Below are 22,559 nucleotides of genomic sequence, written 5' to 3' on the forward strand. Positions count from 1 at the left end.
TCTTTGGGTTTCTTTTGATTCTTTAGGTGCCTCCTAGCTCCTGACCGTAGACTGTAGAAATAGCGTGAGAGAGAGTGATGTAATCTATGATTCGTCCATAAAGTTTGCTGTATAGTCCTAATAACACTATAACTCAAAGAAAATTGACACATGGGAGGGCGCTAGATGAAGAAAGAAAAAAAACACCAATTGCGACTACATTTTCTACAATTATTGACTTTGTACTTTGACCGCAATTGTACCATTGACTTTACATTGAAAACAGGTCTGAATGACCTATACTGGAGCCAACCACAGTGCAGCTAGTGAGCATGGATCGGTTTTGGCCACTTGCTCCTGACTCCTAGCTTCTTCAAGGAACGTTTTTAATGTGTTGGAATGCCCTTAAAGATAGCGGACCTTGATCGACTTCTGATCAGGTGAGGAACAAGGAGACGATGAGGGATAAAATAAGGGTTTGGAGTGAGCCCTGCGGTCTGCCTTCTAAACCAGTAGCTGCTGGATTGGTTGAAATTATCTGTGTTGCTGGGTAGAGGAGATGGTTATTGTGATGTCGTGTTGTTGTCATGGTATCCTTGTTAAAGCTCTCTTCTGCCTGTTGCAGGGTCCCACCGGACTGGCTTTCTCAGCGCTCTGAAAGACAGTCCTGCCAGATATCCTTTAATGTGTGCGTGTACGCCAGACTGTGTACACGTGTGTGCGTGCGTGTGCGTCTGGGGGTCTCTAATGGTTGAATTCCCTGCGCATTGATGTTGCACAGAATGACAGAAAATGGTTTCAAGAGACTAAAACTCTTCAGGTTCTAAGACTTTATTGCTGATGACACACCTGGAAATCACTGACAGATGGGAAAAGGCAAGGTGTCTCTCCTAATCAACTGCCAGCAGTGTGCCTGCTATTGTGAAGGGTTTTGCTTTTGTTTTTTTATGTTTATAAAGTCATTGCTTAAATAGGAAGGACAGAAGCAGATGAGATTTTGAGTAATGTCCTTGCCAACGTGGCTTAACACACAGCAGTGCAGTTTTCCCAGAGAAAACAGACGGCACTAATTATGTAAGAATACAGACCTAGAGACATACAAAGACATGCAAAACAGGAAATAGCCTATGTGCTCCATACATATGCATGTTGTAGTTATTTGTGTTTTTCTGGGTGTTTGTGTGGCCTGTGTGTGTGTGTGTGTGTGTGTGTGTGTGTGTGTGTGTGTGTGTGTGTGTGTGTGTGTGTTTGTGCTTGCATGGCATGTGTTGTGCGTTTGTGTGTACAGTAGAGATTCACAGTTCCCAGGCAAATGGCAAGAACGTAGTGGTGAGAGGGAACTGCGTTCATCTGAAGGAGGTCACAATAGTGCTTGTGCTTCACATAAATCAGGCTTAACAAAACCTTTCGCTTCTCTTTCGAAGCGAGAGTGAAAGGTACATGAGCCTCTTAATTCTGCCCGGTCGAGATGCAGCCATTTTGATTTCTGCTGTAGTTTTTTCTTCCTTGACTGTCTTCACTGTGCTGGAGGTGGTGGTGTGTTTCTTCTCCGTCTGGTCCATAGTGGGTCTCTCGGGGTTTCACACCTACTTAATCAGCTCAAACCAGACAACAAACGAAGATGTAAGTACCAGCCCACACTTTCTTTTTGAAGACCCCCCCCCCCCATTTTTTAATGTAGTTGCATTCTATATCTACGACTGGTGCAGTTCGCTGTAAAAACTAAAAAGTAGATCTGAACTTTTTTAGCCTTATATTTTACTACAATCTGAAGTATTTTAGCCTTATATTTGCATGTTAAATCTTATTTCTGTAACTTTTTTGCTAAATAAGACAAAAAATATTGCCAATGACGTGAGGGTTTGACTCCTTTCAACATTTTCCAATGGCGTAAGAATTTCCAATTTCCAAGCAAACAGTAACTTAAAATATGCTAATATTTTCTACTTGAGGATTGGAAAGTGAGCATATTCTGTCTGTGCCCTCCGCCCCAGATTAAGGGAACGTGGTCAACAAAACGAGGGAAGGACAACTACAACCCCTACAGCTACGGGAGCATCATCACCAACTGCTGCTCGGCCCTGTGTGGGCCCGTCCCTCCGAGGTGAGGCCACGAGGGTTCGTCCTGGTGTTCCCTTTCTCTCTCTTTCTCTCCATCCCCCCCTCCATCACTCACTGCCTATACTTATTCACTCCCTCCCTCCATACATTTGATCACTTGTTCCCCCTCCCTCCTTCCCCACCTGCTCCCTCACTCCTTCCCTCTCCTTCTTCACTCCCTTCGTCCCTCCCTCCCCATTTATTCACTCACTCCTTTCCCCTCCCTCTCTCACTCCATTCCCCCCTCTCTCCTCCCCACACTTCATCGCTGACTCACTCCCTCCCTCTACTTATTCACTCCCTCCCTCCTTACATTTATTCATTCACTCCCTCCCTCCTTACTCACATTTGTTCACTCACCCTCCCTCCCTTGCACATGTTCACTCACTCACTCCCTTCCCTCCCTGTCCCCGCACTTGTTCGTTCTCTCCCTCCCTTCTTCACTCCCCACTTGTTCCCTCATTCCCTTCCCCCCTCCCTCTCTCCCTGCCCACTTATTCACTCAGTCCTCTCCCTCTCTCTCTCCCTCTCTTAGCAGTTCCCATTTGTGCATCAGTCAGCGGTTACAAAGCAGCGCTCGCTCTCCATGAGATTCTGTCACCTTTTCTAGAAAGCATTCGTACCGAAAGCACACCTCCGCAATTACGTTCGCATTTTTCTCCCTCGCGCCGCGGACGGAAATAGATTTATCGCGCGTCTTGATGAGGAGACGCGTTTGAGGGACGTCTCCCAGCAGCTGATAGGACTTCAAGCTGCGTGCAGATTGCTCTACTGCACAATTTTCAGCCTTTCAGCAACTCGCTTGTAGTCGCGAAACACGGCTAAACGCTGACGGGAGAAACCTTTGTATTCGCTTGTCCTTTCATACAATGAGAAAAAAAAAAAAACATTTTGGCGATAGCGTATTTAGCATGTAGCCCATTTTCACAAGGAGCTCACGCCTACGTTTCTGTAATAGGCAGGGGAATTAGCGCTGGATACTCCAGCTGTTTGTATAGTACTGCACAGTTCTACAGTGCTGCCATTGCTCCTGAAATTTGATGTGTGCTGACTGGTAAAATGCTTTAGACGCTCATCTACTATAATTTGGTTACGTGAATGTGCTCCTAAAATGTTCAACTGTAAATAAAATAAAATGTTAGCGAAAACCCTGTACAGTTTGTATGGGGTGAGCCCATATCTACTTCTCCTATGCTACTTAGAGATGGAATCTGTCTGTCCGTGACAACGGCAGGACCAGCGAGTTCACAGTCTCTGACGTCACCCCGTCTGCAGTGCACACGCAGAAAGGCAGCGCATTATTGAGAAATGCCTTCAGTCTTAAAGGTCCAGCACATTGTGTTCTGTGGCGAGCGTGGGTGTGGATTGACGGTGCCGGTCTGTAAAGTTTACCGCTTCAGTCCGAGAACAGGTGGCATCCATCTGGAGCCTGACCCTGGGACAGGCAGAGGCTCAGGTGCTGTGCAGCTGGAGTCCAACTCACTGTGGCACTGTGTGAAACACACACGCTCACACACACACACACGCACACACACACAAAGACATGCTCTCTGCCTCCCTCCCTCTCACTTGCTGACATGTGCTCGCACATTCTCGACTCTCTCTCTCTCCCTCTCTACCGCTCACTGACACACAAACACATACAGACACACATTCTCATTCAGAGGCACTCTCTCTCCCGCTAGAGCTTTTACTGACACATACACGTTCTCATAAACAGACACTCTCTCCCTCTCTAGCTCTCACCAACACATACATACATACACACACACACACACACACGCACAGACACACACAAAGACATGCTCTCATGCGCTCGCACATTCTTGTACACAGAGCCTCTCTCTCCCTCTCTAACGCTCACTGACACACAAACATACAAACATCTCTCCCGCTAGAGCTTTTACTGATACACATACACACACACACATAAACAGACACTCTCTTTCTCTAGCACTCACTGACACACATACATACACACACATTCTCATACACAGAGACACTCATCAACTCTCACTGACACATAAACATACATTCACACAGACGCAAACACATTCTCATATACATAGACACTCTCTCTCCCTCTCTCACTGACACACACACACACACACATTCTTATACACTCTCTCTCCCTCTGTATCTCTCACTAACACACACATCCACATAAAAGTCTCTTTTTTTTCCCCCATGCTCTCTTGGCTCCTCTCCATTCTCTTGTTTATAGAAATAAAAAGCGAACATTAAGTTCTCCTCTCCTTGCTGATCTGCTCCCTGCTTGTGTACAGGTGTCCAACAGCCCCGGCTGTGTCGGTGTTTATCTGTCTGTGTTTATCACTTTCTACGCTCTTCTCCCCCCAGCCTCATCGACAGGAGGGGCTTCGTCCAGCCCGACACGCCCCAACCAGCCCCCCACACCAATGGGAGCACCGTCTACGGGTCCACCCAGTCTCAGAGTCACATGGTAAGGCTCTTTGCCCCTCCCACACACTCTGCACCAGTCGTAGATATAGAATGAGACTAGACCAGTGGTCCTCACTCCTGGTCCTGGAGAGCCGCAGGGTGTGCTGGTTTGTGTTGTTACTCAGAACTTAATTGATTAAAGCAGTCAATTGAATAGTTAACTCGCCTGATCTGGTTTCTTGGGTCTGAATTAGTTGCTGATATTAAGGCAAAATTAAAACCAGCACACCCCGCGGCCAGGAGTGAGGAGCACTGGACTATACTGTGTGTATGTGTCCTAAATGGAAACACATCTGTAATGCTCTTACAGTAAATAAAGCCTGTGAAACGTCTACAATTTCAGAGCACTTAAACCGAACATTTAAATCTGACGTGCTTTTGATAGTCCAAAGCTACCTATAGAAAAGGCAGCCTCTGCAACCCATCCCAGAGGACTTGGTGTTTTACAAATCAGTGATTTGTTTCAAGGCCAGATGTGACCTTACAGCAATGAAATGAGGGGGTGTAGAGTTAAGGCTTCCACATGCTTCAAGCAAACTGGTTTGTGTAATGCGTTGTTCGACCACAGCGGACAATATTGTTGTTCATATCTTTTCCATCATAGAGGGATGAGATTTTATCCAATAATTCAGCGACTTCTGTGTGCACACCTGGCCAAAGTATGTTTAGAAAATGTACTAATTTACCCCCCCCCCCCATGTTAATGTCGGAAAGGAGTTTTCCGATGCTCCTCGACATTCCCAACAGCAGTTTGTGTGGAGCATGTGGAAGTCTTTTGGATAATACTGAAGCAGACACTCACAGAGAAGCCCCGCCCCCCACGTCTGTGGCTCGCATTGTCGTCCTATTTCCTCACTCTTCTTCTGTGGTGCACTTTTTCTGAGCACTTTCCCTGTCGCCCCGCATCGGCTTCCTGTGTGCCTGTAACCAATCGCCAGGGCCGCTTCTGTGCCTGTAACCAATCAGCAGGCCTATTTCTGTACATGTAACCAATCGGCAGAGCCATTGCTGTGCTTGAACGCAAATGCTTTGATGTGAAAATGACGAAAGCGGTTACACCACCGAATGTATGCGCCTCACGATAACGATCCCCCAAAGCAATTCCGTCTGCACTTCCCGTCAGAGAGGAATTCACAAATCCAAAACACATGCTGGAGCAGTTTCAGGGAAGTTTAGGATGTTTCAGGGAAGGCACACGCGCATTGGAAGTCGTCCGCAAACACTTGAGAGGAAACTCCGGATCACGATAGCTGGAGTAAAGACAGGGACGTGTCTTTAAACTGGAAAATGGCCCCCCCTTCTGGCCACAGGAAACCAGCCCACAGGAGCTGAGCTACTGTACGCTTTGTGGGGACAGAACTGTGAGATTTCAGAACGCATCTAATGATGGAATAAACCGTGGGAGAGAAGAACCAGTCATTGTTGTCTGTTCCGTTGCAGAGGGTGGGTGTTCAGTGCCCACACATCGACTGTAACCGTAAGATTAAAGAATTATTCTGTTAGGCCTGTATACTAAACTACATTACATTACATTTTATTTCTATATTATATTATTATATTACTCTATAGGCTACTGCATATCATATACACTCACTGAGCACTTATTAGGAACACCTGTACACCAGCCTTTTAATGCAAATATTTAATCAGCCAATCATGTGGCAGCAACTAAATGCATGAAAGCATGCAGATGTGGCCAAGAGGGCGGCCTGTAGCCTAGTGGTTAAGTGGTTAAGGTACATGACTGGGACACGCAAGGTCGGTGGTTCTAATCCCGGTGTAGCCACAATTAGATCCGCACAGCTGTTGGGCGCTTGAACAAGGCCCTTAACCCTGAATTGCTCCAGGGAAGGATTGTCTCCTGCTTAGTCTAATCAACTGTACGTCGCTCTGGATAAGAGCGTCTGCCAAATGCCAATAAAATAATGTCTATATATATATATATATATGTGTATATATATATTTTAAAAGCTGTTTTTCTGACTAAATGTCAGAATGGGGAAGAAGTGCCCAAATCTGGCCATTGAATCCAAATCCATCCCTGAATCCAAATCCAGTGTCAGACTGTCTTCACACAATCTTCCGTCACAGTGCGCTGCAGACACCTCACGCTTTCACTTTTTCGCTGACATGGGAGTTGTCACCTCCTCCTGATGCCCGCGAACAGGCCAGCCCGTCCGCCCCCATCCCCGTGGTAACAGCTGACGGGCTGAAGTGACGAAGGCGAGAGATTATTCTCTGAGCAGACTGATTCTAACGCGAATGACCGTAACAACCCTACTCGCTGCGATACGAACGTTTATTTATCCATTACTGTAATAAAGCGTTCCTGCCAAGATGTATTTACCTGACCACTAAATTGAATTAGAGTGTAGTAATGAATTCTGTTGTAGCCATATGGGTAAATTAGGCACCTTGAGGTTGCCCATTAGTTCACCGCTGGAAGAATCATGGACTGGAATTTAATTAAACTTCACGTCCTGAGAATCGATAGACAATTTGAAAATTTGCACCTGTGGACTGGAATATAGTGGATGGTTGGATTGCAGTGGGTGGCGTGGGAGTTTTGAGATCAGCCCTGGTGGGGGTGTGGGGCTATCGGTAACAGAGGTCCAACCAGATGCTCCACCTTTAATACTTTACAAACACCAAGAGGATGCTCCTGTGTACATCCACACACATTCAGTGTTGACTCAGAATCCACATTAAAATTCAGTATTCATGTATCTTAATGAAAGATTGTTATTTGTGTTTTGAACGGGGCGGGCGCTTGCATGATGCACTAACACTTTTCTTCTTTTCTCCTCCTCCACCTCCACATTAACCCTTTTTCCATGTTAACCCACATCCCCCACTTTTTTTTTACTCCTCTACCCTTCCTCCTTTCTTTAACCCCGACCGACCCAATCCTTCCTCACGCCCCTCCCTCTCCACGACTCCAGTGCGACCAAGACCAATGCATTCAGAGCACCAAATTCGTTTTGCAGGCCGCGGCCACGCCCCTGCTCCACAGCGAGCCGGCCTCCCTGAGCGGGGAGCCCCCCCTGCCCGGCAGGACGTCACTGGGGGGCCACTGCGTCTCCCTGGCCCCCGGCCACCCCACCCAGACTACGTCCACCACCAGCCTGTGCTGGGAAGGGGACCATCACCACCACCACCACCACTACCCGCAACACCCCCACCCGCACCCGCACCCGCACCCACACCCACACCTCCACCTCCAGACCCCCGAGGAGGCCCCGTCGCCCCCCGGAGTGCTGCCCTGCGGCCTGGCCCCGCAGATGTACGACCCGGCCAGCCTGGACTCCCTGCACGAGGACTCCGTCCGAGGCCTGGTCAAGCTCAGCTCCGTCTGAAAGGCGGAAGGCCGGGACTACCAGTACGAGGGAGACGCGTCAGGAGAGACTGTTCTTCCATGTTAATATGTCCATATGCGCAGTACATAATCGGTTCTTCAGCTTGTGCCTGTGGCCGGTTCAAGCTCAGCTCCGTCTGAAAGGCGGGGAGACAGGACTCGAGCGACACACCTCGAGGGACTGTTCTTCCATGTTAATATGTCCATATGCGCAGTACATAATCGGTTCTTCAGCTTGTATGTATGTTACTTCTTTCTTTAAAAGTCTTTTTCAAGAATTTGACTTATGAGAGGCTGTCGGGTCGCAATATTTTTATGGTTTTCAGACTCGAGGAAACAAAGGTAAAAAATGTGACCAGGTACTAAATGCATCTTAGCAGGGTTTGAAAAACACTGCCCGGAATTATCCGTCCTTGTGCCAATCAACCCCCCCTCCTCCAAAATCAGTAAGGGCTGGACCAGTTGCAATTTTTGCAGGGAAACTCAGGGAAGCCCTGAGATTCTTTACCCACCCCCGCTCACCTACCAGTGCCATTCAGCCCTCACCGCCCTCAAAGACCCCCTCCCCCCCCTCCAAATCTCTGTCATCTCCTGGGCGCAGGCTGTGTGTCAAGGAACCTGATCTGCCCCCATCCGCCCACTGGCTCTTTGTACTGCCCAGCCTCCGTGCCGATGCTGCCAACGATCAATGGGCGATACACCGGTGATGCCATCGAACAGGAAGCCTTTTTATGCATTTCCAGTTCCTGTACAAGCCATTACGTGTTCCCGGGGAAACTGGGGGAGGGGAATAATAAAATAAAAATAATAAAATAAAGCCAGAAATGATTGGCTTTGAAGTACCGGATGTTTCTAGGCAACCAGAAGGCAGCGTGACAGATAACCGCTCGACGTGTTTAGAAACAGATTTTTTTTTTCCTCTCCCCAACGCGTCACAAGCCTGCCTGTGCCGTTTTATAAAAATGGACAAAACCGCCTCGTTGATCGCCGACGGACTGCCTTTTCTATTTCTAAAACTCGGAACACTGTCGGCAATGTGGTTGGCACGTACTTCACTGTATTGTGTTGCGTGTCGTTTTGTAATGCTCATATCCAAAATTGTGGTGTGCCATGCCAAGAACTTTTATTTTATTTTATTATTATTTCCTTCCAAATGCAATATTTCCTGTGAATATTAATGAATAAATTACAACTTTTATGAAAAGATTTTAGATCTCTTTGAGAATGTATTGCCTGAAGATCGACAAAACGACAACACCACACATAGTAATGGATACTGGTACTTAACTAAAAACACTGAAGATAGCCATCTCTTCTAAAGGTATGTCAAAACCATGCTACCTAGTTATTTTCTCTGTGGCAAATGCTATGAAATGCCCCGCGTTCAAGGCTGTAAGCCTTTTAACTCAGAAAATAAGATGGTAAGCAATAGAAGTCCTATTTCTAAGTCCATTTTTCTCCAGGATGTCTAGCACCCTCTAGTGTACACCGGTGAGAACTTGGTTGATTTCACCGACTTGACCTTGTTCGGAAGCTGAGCCCCAACAGCAACTCGTCTGGTGAAATTACATTAGGGCAAATGGCAAAACACTCAGGCCAAGTTTTGAGTTTGGCACAGTATAAAGTTTTTTTTTTAAATCCCAAACTACACAATGGAATGAAGGTAACGGTTTGACATCGTATTACAGATGATAATTAATTCTGGAAGATGACTTGCCTTAATCTCCTTATTTATATTAGTCTACATCACAGACCTTTATGTCCTTGATTGTGTATTAATATATGGGAAGTTAAAATCATGTGTAATGTGTGTCAAATATACCGCACAAACACCACAAGGAGGCAGTATATGCAACATTGTGTATGGAAGCATTTTCTCAGCATTACCCTATTTTCACCGACAACCTTCTGTATCTCATATTGATTATAGCCTGCCTCAGAAACCTTTAAGGACAAGAAACAACGACATTCATTTTCTGCTTAATCTATAACCACTTAAAATCCAATTCTGTACATAAAATCTGTGTATACATAATTCCTAGCATAGAAAATTGACAACATGCATGCATTTTCATAAAAGTAAAAGTAAAATCTGACCGTATAGCTGAACTCAGTTTTAATAACTACATTTGTTTTAACTTTTTGGGAAAGGATTAGCAAATAGAAAATAAAATAAATAATTTAATTCACACTTATCATGGTCAATATTTAATAACAGGAGGGATGGCGATAAATTATTGTAAATGTATTTAAATACATTTTAGTAAAAATAGTCTGTCTGCTTGTTGATAGGAGTATTCTGTGATCAGGTGGAACCAGAGGTACCATTTTTAAAAGCATAGATATCGACACCAAACAAGAGGCACAAAACTGTCTTTTTCAGTTTATTGGGGTAACCAAAGAAACACATACAGTAATGCTGTATTATAGAGTCCTGTTCTATGTGTAGTGAAGCCTGTAGAATATTGCTGTAGTACAGTGTTGATACATGGTTGTTTTCAGATGCTGACAAAGGTCATGGAAAAAACATAAGAACTTCCCATGGCAATTTATAAACAAGGTAAACGAATGGAAGGCCACAGCCCCAGTAAGTCAAACTGAGCTGTGTGACGGGTCAGGTGTATCCAATGAGGAAATGCAGTGTGTAAACTTGCATAGAAGTAGCTGAGATTTCCCCAGTGATTAAGCACAGGCTTTGTGGTTAGTCAGTCTGTCCGTATGGCTTTTGAGGTGAAACGGGCACCTCCATTAAGTGAAACATTGTTGCTAATACTACAGTCCACCCAGTATAAGTATCGGAGCTGTACTCTACCTCACATAACTTACTTTGATAGGGAAAATATTTTTTTAAATGGAATACATTTTTCAATCACTTTTAACCATTCATGTTTAACATGGCCTACTGGCCACCCGGGGAAAAAAATACATATTGCAATTTATATTTTAAATATATGTTGATTCTCCCTCAAATATATTACTTATATTTAAAAAGCTATGAAAACTGCCAATTTTTTTAATATTTTGCATATATTTTTACATATTTAAGAAATATATAGCAAAATACAACATTTCATGGGTTTTTTTTTTCTCTCTTTGGGTGGGATGAGGTGTCTTCTGCAGGGGTTCGATATGTGGATCTTACCTAGCTGTAAGACCACCGATCTGGAGCCCTGAACACTCTCCCACAAATTCATACAAATCTGTTTACTCATAAAAGCTGTGCTTTTTAGTTTGCCAAATATCTTATAAAACTGAGCTGGGTTCCACCACCTGAAGGATGGTAAGAAACAGGTGTATGTAAATATACCCGTTATTAATACTTAACGGCTAGACAGCAGGAAAGGTGTGAAAGCAAGTCACAAGTCAAATGCTACAAACATGCAAGGAGGCAAATTAGAATGAACATTAACCAGACAGGTTTGTTCAAACAAGCCTCCTACCACAACCAAACCTACAAGAAAACAGTGCAGTTCTATCACTATGTACAATGACATACCAGTAAGTGTGTATACATCTGCTGTCCTGCATTTAGGTGAGCCAGTCATTAAGAGTATAAGGTTTGGGCAGCCTTTCTGTTAATGATATGGGGGACTCTAGTGGGTGAGCCATATGGGCAGCTCATAATTTGCCAGTTACATTCAGTAAGTCTCCTGCTTCAAAAACATTTTTAAACACTTTTGTGTGGTCTGTAAGTCAGTCGTGATTCAAAATGTATGAAGACATGTGTAAAGGTAATGGGTTAAATTGAGGGGGAAAACTGCACATCCCACACACACTCAACCTACATCAATGAAAATATTTGTAAAAACATCTTTCTGCCTTTCAATATAATGTACTCACACTCCAAATTAGCCAAATGGCTGACTGGTCTGGTTAACAGTTACTGAGAAGTAAATATGGCCTACAACTTTCAGCATGCAAACTGGAAGTACGTAGACTCCCACTGTAGAAACTGAATTGAACCATGCTAGGCACTGATATGTGTAGGTTTGCGAAGACAGCTAATTTGGTAATCACTCTCAAATGCATTTTACATAAAGGCAAAAAATTATAATATTCACATTGATGTGGGGTGAAGTGTGGGGATGTGGGGATGGGGTTTGGTTTAGGAAGGAACACAGAGGTTTAAAGGAGGTTTCAGACAGGTTAGGTGGTGTGGGGTGTGAGAAAAGGTGGATCACCACAGCTTAACATCCAGAAGCTGCAGGTCACCCACGATCTCCAGCTGGTTGACCCGACTTAGGTCCTGCACCCGGTGCTTGTAGTCCAGCAGGTGGACCCCGTTCACAGCCACCTTGAACTTCTGCTCCTCGCAGTGCACGATCATCTGCAAGGACCGGACCAGAGGCAGGAGAGAGGGAGGGAGGGAGGGAGGGAGAGGGAGAGCAGGAGAGAGAGAGAGACCAGTAAGAACCTGTCGATCCTCACAGTGGTCCTCACTCCTGGTCTTGGAGAGCTGACTTTGGTTTTCGCCTTAATATCAGCAATTCAGACCCAAGGGACCAGGTGAGGGGAGTAAACTGTGTAATTAACTGCTTTAATTGATCTATTACATGATGAGTAACAACAAAACCCAGCATACCCTGCGGCTCTCCAGGACCAGGAGAGAGCGCCATCGCTGTAGATTTAAGGAGAAAACTGCAGATTCCAAATACACCAATGGTTAAGGACGTGGTTACCCTTGTGCCAAATGCTGTACTGCAATTAACAACCATTTCACTGAAGACTAAAAATAGTATGTTAGGAAAATGACCACAGAGGTTAGGGAAGAACCCCTTTGTGGAAAATAACTAAAAGGTAGTATGTTGAGAGAAACTCAAGCTGTAGGCTGCCTCATACGTTGATACATTGGCCGACATGACAAATTTCAACAGATCTGCGATCAGCTCAACTCGCTTGACAAGTGTACCAAAGTCATTTCAAAACTATATGCCATTTTCCAGAGAATTTTCTGTTTTGTTCAGTTGGGCAAATAAGTAAATTAAAAAAAACATGAAATTGAAATGATACAGTGAAGTCCATAAATATTTGTACAGTGGGACCATTTCTGTTCTTTTCACTGTACCACAGCAAATTGGATTTGAAATGAAACAAATAATAAGGGTTAAAGTGCAGACTGTCACCAACATTACGTAATCCGTGACGGAATTAAATCTCTTTTTTATACATGGTCCCTCCATTTTAGTAACCTCATTTTCATCGTTTAATTTCAGATCCAATGTGCTGGAGCACAGAGCCAAAAGCAACTGTACCACGGTCCAAATACTTTCGTCCTGCATATAGTGTACAGAGATACAAGAGTGGTGATGAGCGTGTGGGGCTCTACACCCTCAGCAAGAGAAGCATGTGTGTGGCTGCCGTACCTCAAAGTATTCCCCCGGGGAGAAGGGGAAGCTGGGTAGCGCAATCTCCTCTGGTCCCCAACGCTCGTCCAGGTAGGAGTTCCGCACGAAGACACCGGTCTTGATGCGAGGGCTGAGATGCAGGGCTATGTCTTCGGAATCGCTGACGCGAAGGTTTACGGTGAAACTGCAGGACACGCACACACAGTATGGAGGGTGACAGGGAGATATGGTAGGCTTAGTCTGTGATCCAACATCGACAACACGCCATGCACCCTTGCCGGAACACATAAGCACACACTGCTTTTAAACTTCAGTTTGCCCTCTGTGAACTTGCCAATGTGATTTTCTCCAACTACAATGTTCCAATGACATCCAACAAAAATGTTTGTTTTCAAAGTGCCTTTTCATACAACACCAAAACAAAAATGCGTCATTGACGCACAAAAATGCGTCAATGATGCATTTCTTAAAAGGCATACTACGCAAGATTTTTACCTTGATAAAAATGTTCAATCATATCTATGATGCACTGGCAATCTGTCTTTGTGCTCATGCTGAATCCATGCTCCTCTGCCTATACTTGGGACAAGGTGTGGCAACAGAGCCTGTGGGGTGAGGTTTTAGCAGAGCGTTTGTAGTTAGCTAGCTACTGCAATGGCAGACGAGAAGAAGCACAAGTCAGAGTCAACCTTGGAATAGTTTTTCCTTGAACGTGACAGCTGAGGTTTCCAAAGGCCATGAAAAATGACATGGAGCTTTCTGTTGGACCCATCACTAACATAACCTCTCACTATCCAGCTAGCTACACTAGGTAGCTAGATGGCTGAAGTCAGCTACGAATCTTGCATGGTGCTGTATGCCAGTAAAGCGAAAAATAAAACATTAAAGCAGATAACTTAAAGAATGCCAAATTCAGAGCAGTGTGCCGGTATCATTTGATCAAGTTTGTTTTTATTTAATTCTGCTCTGAATTAATGCTCCCTGGAGATATGTATTAAAGTGAGCTAGACATAACATGACAGTGATTTGGCAGACACTCTCATCCAGAACGACGAACGATGAAGTGCAGAAAACGTTTTGACCCGTTTGGTCTTCATCAGGAGGAAAATGTTGTCAGTCTAGCTTTAATAAATATCACCAGGGAGCATTAATAGCAGTGTGCAGGTATTATTTCCTTACTTTGTATTTTTAAAATCAGACCTTCCTCACCTGTGCGGATACACACCAATCTTCCCCTTGACTGTTAGGGTGTTTCCTGGGCTGATACCAGTCTCCAGCCTGCCTTTGTAGGGCACATTCTGCAACAGAATCACCAACAGATCTACACAACACAGAAAATTCATCTGGAATTCTGTTTAGTTTATGCCCTGAAACACCTGCTCTTGTCAATCCCTCTACATTTCTGTCTTCAAAGTCAGCAATGACATAAATCAGTAATGTAGGGAATTTTACATAAGTGTGCCTCTCTGCAGACCCCCAGAAGGAAATAGACTGTTAACCATGTTGACACAGGGTCAACAAGGTTTGATGAAAAGACAGTGCTCGTCAATAGAGGACTATTGTTCTCATCATTGTGCTGCCTCTGTGCAATTCTGCCACCTCAGTGGAATGCTCCCAGAACTGTTAAGTTGAAATGGTACTGTATAGATCATGGGTTTTCCACATACAGTGTTTGGTGTCTTTAGATAGCTAATGTTGTGGGAAATAGTTTGGTGTCATTGGTGGTGTAGCACACTGGTTGCTGAATAAAGATCTTGAAATATTATTTAGAAATAAACCACAGGTACTGCAAGTTACCTGCGAGTTAGCATCCAGCTGTGCTACAAAGGTTAACCAGGTTTGTTAGACGCATCAGCAGGAACATAGTTGTTACCGCCGTCTTGTGACTCTTTATTTGATGATTTGATGTTTTCCTGTAAACCCTGGGCGTATAGAGGGAAACGTGGAATGGTTCGAGGAGACTCACTAATACGACCTCCTGCGCGCTATTCACATACAGCCATTCATATTACACCTTTCCACATTGGTATTCTATACCTGCACCCCGCAGTCACACCTATACACTAGTGCTGTCACAAGATACATAATTGTATCATTCTAGGCTATACGTTCACGTCTACACAGATAGCGATCGTACAGAGCCACACTATTGGTGGACATCTGCAGTTCCTTTTGTTGGAACAGAGGAGCAGATCATCTGGAGTCAGATAAACAAGAAAACATTTAATAAACCCTGATCCAGTAGCACCTGGTAAGACCACACGCCCATCTTTTGCCTCTCAAATTCCTTTTTTTTGTGTATTTGTGTATTTTGTTCCTACAGTTGGTGACCTCATCATCATCCATGTAAGACCTGTGTCATCTGTGGGGTTCCAACAGTAATTAATGGGTATTCAACTCACCAAGTCACCTGACTCTGAAAATAGAGCCTGAAAACAGGGAGAAAAAAGATATTTAGTTTTCACAATGCATGAAACACATTAGAAATCTACAGGATATCAGGGAAGGTGAGGTACATAATGTTACATATACTTTTTATTCTTAAACTATATATTACTATGTACAATTAAGCTATGCTGAGGCTGTATAACACTGTGAAACTGTGTACTTGTAGGCACTACTGAAACAAAGACCTTCAGTTTGTTCCATTAGTGCAAACTCGTGAAATCATTGGATTACACAGAACATAAGGCACTTGAGCATATGGCATGAGTGTGAATATTTTCATTGTGTATACATTCATGTGTGTGGCATCCTATTTGCCATTAGTGAGGCTTATGTCCTTACATTGGGTTTTGTGACTTTGCTCATCACAATAGATGGGGTAGGTGGGGCTGAGCTCTGAAAATGGAAATAAAACACTCCACACTATGACCAACAGCAAAACTACACACACTCATCTACTACACACATCCACCATACAGCATGGACTTGCAGTACATACATGTGCATACATGTCATACTAAAAATATTTTTCAAAATTCTGCAAAATTCTTTTTTACTTTTTTACAGAGCATGTCTAACATGTTGCATATTGTGACTTCCAACAGCTGTTTTTACACTGTGTTGCTTAATATACAGTCAGGTCCATAAATATTGGGACACAATTCTCATCTTTTTGGCTCTATACACCACCACAATGGATTTGAAATGAAACGAACAAGATGTGCTTTAACTGCAGACTTTCAGCTTTAATTTGAGGGTATTTATATCCAAATCAGGTGAACGGTGTAGGAATTACAACAGTTCGTATATGTGCCTCCCACTTTTTAAGGGACCAAAAGTAATGGGACAAACTAACGATCATAAATCAAACTTTCACTTTTTAATACTTGGTTGCAAATCCTTTGCAGTCAATTACCGCCTGAAGTCTGGAACGCATAGACATCACCAGACGCTGGGTTTCATCCCTGGTGATGCTCTGCCAGGCCTCTACTGCAACTGTCTTCAGTTCCTGCTTGTTCTTGGGGCATTTTCCCTTCAGTTTTGTCTTCAGCAAGTGAAATGCATGTTCAATCGGATTCAGGTCAGGTGATTGACTTGGCCATTGCATAACATTCCACTTCTTTGCCTTAAAAAACTCCTTGGTTGCTTTCGCAGTATGCTTCGGGTCATTGTCCATCTGCACTCTGAAGCGCCGTCCAATGAGTTCTGAAGCATTTGGCTGAATATGAGCAGATAATATTGCCCGAAACACTTCAGAATTCATCCTGCTGCTTTTGTCAGCAGTCACATCATCAATAAATACAAGGGAACCAGTTCCATTGGCAGCCATACATGCCCACGCCATGACACTACCACCACCATGCTTCACTGATGAGGTGGCATGTTTTGGATCATGAGCAGTTCCTTTCCTTCTCCATGCTCTTCTCTCCCCATCATTCTGGTACAAGTTGATCTTTCTCTCATCTGTCCATAGGATGTTGTTCCAGAAATGTAAAGGCTTTTTTAAACTCTAATCTGGTCTTCCTGTTTTTGAGGCTCACGAATGGTTTACATCTTGTGGTGAACCCTCTGTATTCACTCTGGTGAAGTCTTCTCTTGATTGTTGACTTTGACACACATACACCTACCTCCTGGAGAGTGTTCTTGATCTGGCCAACTGTTGTGAAGGGGTTTTTCTTCACCAGGGAAAGAATTCTTCTGTCATCCACCACAGTTGTTTTCCGTGGTCTTCTGGGTCTTTTGGTGTTGCTGAGCGTTCTTTCTTTTTAAGAATGTTCCAAACGGTTGATTTGGCCACACCTAATGTTTTTGCTATCTCTCTGATGGGTTTGTTTTGATTTTTCAGCCTAATGATGGCTTGCTTCACCGATAATGACAGCTCTTTGGATCTCATATCGAGAGTTGACGGCAACAGATTCCAAATGCAAATAGCACACTTGAAATGAACTCTAGACCTTTTATCTGCTCCTTGTAAATGAGATAATGAGGGAATAACACACACCTGGCCATGGAACAGTTGAGCAGCCAATTGTCCCATTACTTTTGGTCCCTTAAAAAGTGGGAGGCACATATAGAAACTGTTGTAATTCCTACAATGTTCATCTGATTTGGATGTACCCTCAAATTAAAGCTGAAAGTCTGCAGTTAAAGCATCTTGTTCGTTTGATTTCAAATCCATTGTGGTGGTGTATAGAGCCAAAAAGATGAGAATTGTGTCGATGTCCCAATATTTATGGACCTGACTGTAGGATTGATTCAAACGGCAACTCACAACAGGGGCTCATGGGAAGTGGAGTTCATGGACTACACCCCCTTTTACATTTACTGTGAATAGTTGTGTACGAGTGGTAATGTTTGAATGCAGCCCTGGTGTTCCAGGGGTTTGTGGTCACTAACTTAAAAGGTGAACCCTGACTTGTTCTGCCCCTTCAGGACTACAAATTACCATGTTTTGAAATGAGAAACGTACAGTCTCACAATGGACACAACGATGGGGAGAGTGAAATAAAACAAAGCAGAGTCTCTGAACGAGTACCCACCACATTGGGGATGAAGCCAATGGCCTGGATTGTGACCTTTCCAGATATCAGCAGTGTGTCCACCTTTGCCAGGTCCAGTCTGTGTCTGTACTCCAGAACGTGAGAGCCATTCACTGCCACCTAGAGGAAGGCGAAATTGAATAAAACATGAAGCAGGGCTTAACAATTGACAAACACCATTTGAAATATTGTTTGAAATTAATCTTGGCACGTGAATGCTATTTGCTCTTAAATTATTAATGAGAAACACATGAGAAATGTATTCTTCTCACAGATGGCAGACAGACAGGGAGAGGCGGCACTGATTGTTTTTATTACACAAATACAGTGGAATCCAATGGAAGTCCATAATAATCTTCAAAGTGTACAGAAATATAATGGTTTACCTTGTCAATAATTACTTTCACCTCATTTACAATGAATAATTATATTGAAAATCCACAATCTGAATACCACAAGTCATATCTAGCCCATGCATACTAGAAATAATCAGTTCTCCACACAAACTGCAAAAGGTAAAACACGATCAGGTGTACATTTTAAACTGTAATATAATTAAAGACCATTTAAGTACCACCTTATTTGTATGCCAATCAGTAGTATTGTTTTAATTAGCTGGTCCTACTGTGTTTACTGCAAATGAAAGAAAGCAGCCGTAAAACTTTCAGGCATTGTGTAATAGCATCTGCAGTCATACCAGGTTCTGTATAATGATCATTTGAAAGCTATAAAGTTATAGTGTGTCAATTCAGAACACAAACAACCATTCCCAAAATGGTTGCAAAGCACTTGCATGAAACAAATACCTGCAGCAACACTCTACTTCCAATAGTGCAACTAGTGTTTCTCATACTACATTAACAGTACAGACTTTGACGGGCTTAATTATTAGACATCATAAACTGATGTAATAAAACTAAGGATAATGTCAAACCCAGTTGACAAAGCATAACAGAGGGACATCCTTTTGACGATACACAACAAGCACTGTTGTTTTTGGAGGGTAAAAACAGTCTTGGCCTCTTCAAGCAGTTGACTTTCATCACAAAAATGCAACCCCACCCTACTTGGACATTACTGTATGGTCTTGTTTCACTAATCAAACTGTGGCTTTAAAATGGCGGTATATAAACTCAGGGTTATAAGTTGCTTGGTAACCCACTAACCAACACCTTGACCACTCTCTGAGAAATGAAAGTGTTCTTAATAGCCCTTAGGAAACAGCCCTTATGAGAAAAGCCAATAGGGGAGTCGTAATAGAAGCAGATATTTTTAAACTCCTCCAACCAGTTCCATGAACACTGCCTCTCTGCACAGAGAATTAATTGGCTCGAGGCCAAGGGTGTCGCACAACGGAAGTCACACAGATGCCAAGCAAGGAACCAGGCGCCTCTATTTACATTTACTGAGAAATCTAATACGTCTCTCAACAGTCCTTTCACATTCCCGGTCGGTGCTCACTTATACAGAGGATGCTGCCGTCCAAGGAGCCCCGCATAGTGTACATAGCTTTGCAAATTACCCATTTACACAGCTTAGACTTAATGATGGGCGAGCTGAGTACTTTATACACACACACTCACACTCCAAACAAGCACCCTCTATGTGATGGCTGCCTAACCCTGTTCCTGGAGATTTACTGTCCTGTAGGTTTTCACTTCAACCCTATTAGCTGAACAACTAGAGACCTCATTGAGCAGCTAATGGAAACAGGACTATAGAGCTCCAGGAACAGAGTTGGGCAGCCCTGCCCTATGGGTACTCAGGTTTGGGAGCAAGCTCACCTTGAATACATCTTTCTGAACCAGGATGATGATTTCAAATGCTGCACCTTTTCTGAAAGGCATCTTGGAATGGATCTCCTCTTTGCCCCAGCACTCATTCTGTAATGTGTTGCACACGATGCAGGGCGACCTCTTGAAGCGAGGGTTGAAGTGGAAGGCCACATCTGCCCGCGGCTTGGTGCTGCTTCCGCATGTCAGATCCAGCTGGAACCTGGACACAGTGCAAGCTTCACGTCTGAGCCAGGAGGGTTTAATTTTATTTTATTTTATTTATTTATTTAATTTTCCAATCACCCACAGCCTGTTCAAATGAACAAACGTAGATTTTTGCTTTAAATTCTTGGGATAACCAAACATTATTTCTTCCTGGCTTGTTGTGGACAATTTCAGATAGACTTCTTAATTGTAATGGACATTTTTACTGATGTAACATTCTTCACATAGTTGTTTATGTATGCAAAAAACACTGAGAATCTAATAAAGGAAGTTATTTAACCTGCGATTTACCTGTCTGAATCACTGGGAACTGCACCCTGAATTAGAACCATCTCGCCATGCTGCAATCCGCCTAGAATCGTTCCTGCGAAAGGAATCGTCTACAGACAAAATGAATAGCGTTAATGCATAACAAAAATGTATTACATTTTATTTATGGTAAAACGTTACTGAATAAATCAATACTTGTACAGGTAACTGTTAGCGCTAGTTATGCACGCCAGCTAGGCACAGGATTCTGTATGATCATAGCGTCATAGTATAGTTACAGTACCGTAGGGTGTTCAGCTATCTACCAAGCTATTATCAGACTGCTCAAGTATACTCATTGTGACATCCACAGTGGTCACTCCCAAGTCACCAAAGACTTGTGTCATGGCATGTCAAGAGCCATAATTTGCACTGCCACTATGCATTGTAGCTACGCAAATAGCACTTCCTCATCTGTCCTTATAATTTAGCTTCACCATTTGAGTACATACAAATGTATAATTTGAAATGTGATTTTTGCATTTTATTTGTACAAACTCCACACGAATTGTTCGTACTTGGTAGCATTCACTCGAATATTCTGCTAACGTTAACTGGTGTTAGCTATCCTAGCTACAACGCTACCAATAGTAAATTGGCGAATATACTCGTGCAGCTAAATGATTAACCAGCTAGAATACCAAGTCTGAGTCTTGAAATTTCACAAGACTAAGGCCGGGCTACGATATATTCCAGTTTTCGTAGACGCCGATTACATTATATTTGGTACTGTTAGATCTCATTAAAAATACATTTTACGTGTGTGTGTGTGTGTGTGTGTGTGTGGACAGTAACTGTAGATTAATTCGCCATTGAAATCTGTACGTAGCCGTTGTTGCAGATAACCTCCCATTTTGGGATTTTTTTTTGGGATTTTCATCACATGGAATAATTCCCTAGCTAGTTACTGTAGCGTCAGTTTCATTGCAGTTACTGGACAGGCCGTTAGCTAGCTGAGGACAAAATGCGCATAGCTTGTCAAACTACTCGGGTCTCAATTAAAAATTATATAGGTAACTCTGTCAACGTTTTGTTCACCAGAGGTCGATCTTATACACTTAATTTAGACAGTCTTGCCAAGTATCCGTGCAAAGAGAATTACTGGAAAAATCATTTGAAAGATAGCTAACTACCGCTAGCTAGTTAATAACGTCATCATGGATCACTGTTGATGTGGAGTGGTTAGTGGTAGCCATTAGGCCATCCCACAGACGTTGCGAACTACATATGTCATATTGATACTTACCGGATTTAACACCGTTTGTTTTGGATTTGCAATGGACATTTTTCCTTCCTCAGCGTGCAAAGAAAACCAAATCAGTCCGATGTGTCTACTTCAGTGTCCCGTGTTTTTCGTTAGATAGCCGCCTCAATTTCGCATTTTTGCTTTGTACACTTCCTTGTTTGTGGCCAGGGGAGGGGATGGATGGTTTTCAGCCAATGGTAAATCAAAATCTTGCGTCTGCGAATCCACCCTTGTGAAACGCCTCCATCGCCGATCCTGGCTGAGTCTATTTTTATGTCGCTGCATTTTCGTTTGTAGTTTTTACAATTCATTATACCAATGTCTGAAAACTGAGTACACGTCTTCAAAACTCTTAACACAGCTCTCTTTACCAACACGCAGCTTGACACAACAGTTAATCTTGCACACAAAATGCACTAAGACCACTACACAATTAATTCTACCATAACACTGGTTAACTAAAAGGTGTCACGCAACAAGGTCACTTTGTCACTCATAAGAGAATGATCTAAAAAACACAAAAAAAAATTTTGAAGCATCTTTTACATAAACCCAAGATCCCAATAGAAAATAAGAACGGCACTCTGTATGCAATGTAATGTATACATTAAAGGAATTAATCAATATGCTGTATTTTTGGTATATGCAGAAGTACTCCAGACATTGCAGCACATTGTTACTGTATGTTCGCTCTTCTCTGACCAGGAACATCCACCGTTGCTTTGTCCAATTATGAAGGCAAGACATAGCCCTTTCATGCGAGTTCCTCTCTAAGGGAAG

At 43.3% G+C, this 22,559-nt stretch overlaps 2 protein-coding genes across 4 annotated transcripts in view; one reads left to right on the forward strand and one right to left on the reverse strand.

Moving 5' to 3' along the window:
* Positions 1 to 9,100, forward strand: part of zdhhc14 (zinc finger DHHC-type palmitoyltransferase 14) — a 35,570-nt gene extending 26,470 nt beyond the window's left edge. The window contains exons 5-9 of one of the 2 annotated variants that reach the window (XM_061242351.1): positions 605 to 653; positions 1,500 to 1,602; positions 1,974 to 2,083; positions 4,438 to 4,540; positions 7,482 to 9,100. In XM_061242351.1, coding sequence (XP_061098335.1) covers positions 605 to 653; positions 1,500 to 1,602; positions 1,974 to 2,083; positions 4,438 to 4,540; positions 7,482 to 7,895 — 779 coding nt within the window. In that variant the 3' untranslated portion in view covers positions 7,896 to 9,100. The remainder of the gene's footprint in view (positions 1 to 604; positions 654 to 1,499; positions 1,603 to 1,973; positions 2,084 to 4,437; positions 4,541 to 7,481) is intronic. The other variant, XM_061242352.1, reaches the window with a different exon arrangement.
* Positions 9,101 to 10,264: 1,164 nt separating this feature from the next.
* lgals8a (galectin 8a) lies at positions 10,265 to 21,937 on the reverse strand. 2 transcript variants are annotated; one of them, XM_061243645.1, is made up of 9 exons: positions 21,780 to 21,937; positions 20,516 to 20,604; positions 20,009 to 20,219; positions 18,225 to 18,344; positions 16,027 to 16,080; positions 15,642 to 15,668; positions 14,449 to 14,537; positions 13,258 to 13,423; positions 10,265 to 12,221 (listed from the first exon to the last, which is right to left on the reverse strand). In XM_061243645.1, the coding sequence occupies exons 1-9, from the start codon at positions 21,816 to 21,818 to the stop codon at positions 12,072 to 12,074; spliced, it is 945 nt and encodes a 314-aa protein (XP_061099629.1). In that variant the 5' UTR covers positions 21,819 to 21,937; the 3' UTR covers positions 10,265 to 12,071. The 2 variants fall into 2 exon arrangements, with proteins under 2 accessions (XP_061099629.1, XP_061099630.1); XM_061243646.1 differs by lacking the exon at positions 16,027 to 16,080.
* Positions 21,938 to 22,559: the final 622 nt, after the last annotated feature.

This window comes from Conger conger, chromosome 5 (genome assembly GCF_963514075.1).
Source record: "Conger conger chromosome 5, fConCon1.1, whole genome shotgun sequence".
Lineage (NCBI taxonomy): Eukaryota > Metazoa > Chordata > Actinopteri > Anguilliformes > Congridae > Conger > Conger conger.

What these genes read in the sequence shown, in the direction of transcription:
- lgals8a (XM_061243645.1), bottom strand. Translation starts at nt 21,818, where the DNA reads ATGTCCATTGCAAATCCAAAACAAACGGTGTTAAATCCG. An exon ending in AACAAACGGTGTTAAATCCG is followed by an intron (nt 20,605 to 21,779) that starts GTAAGTATCAAT and finishes TTTTGTCTGTAG; the next exon opens with ACGATTCCTTTCGCAGGAAC. An exon ending in CCCCGGGGGAATACTTTGAG is followed by an intron (nt 12,222 to 13,257) that starts GTACGGCAGCCA and finishes CGGTCCTTGCAG; the next exon opens with ATGATCGTGCACTGCGAGGA.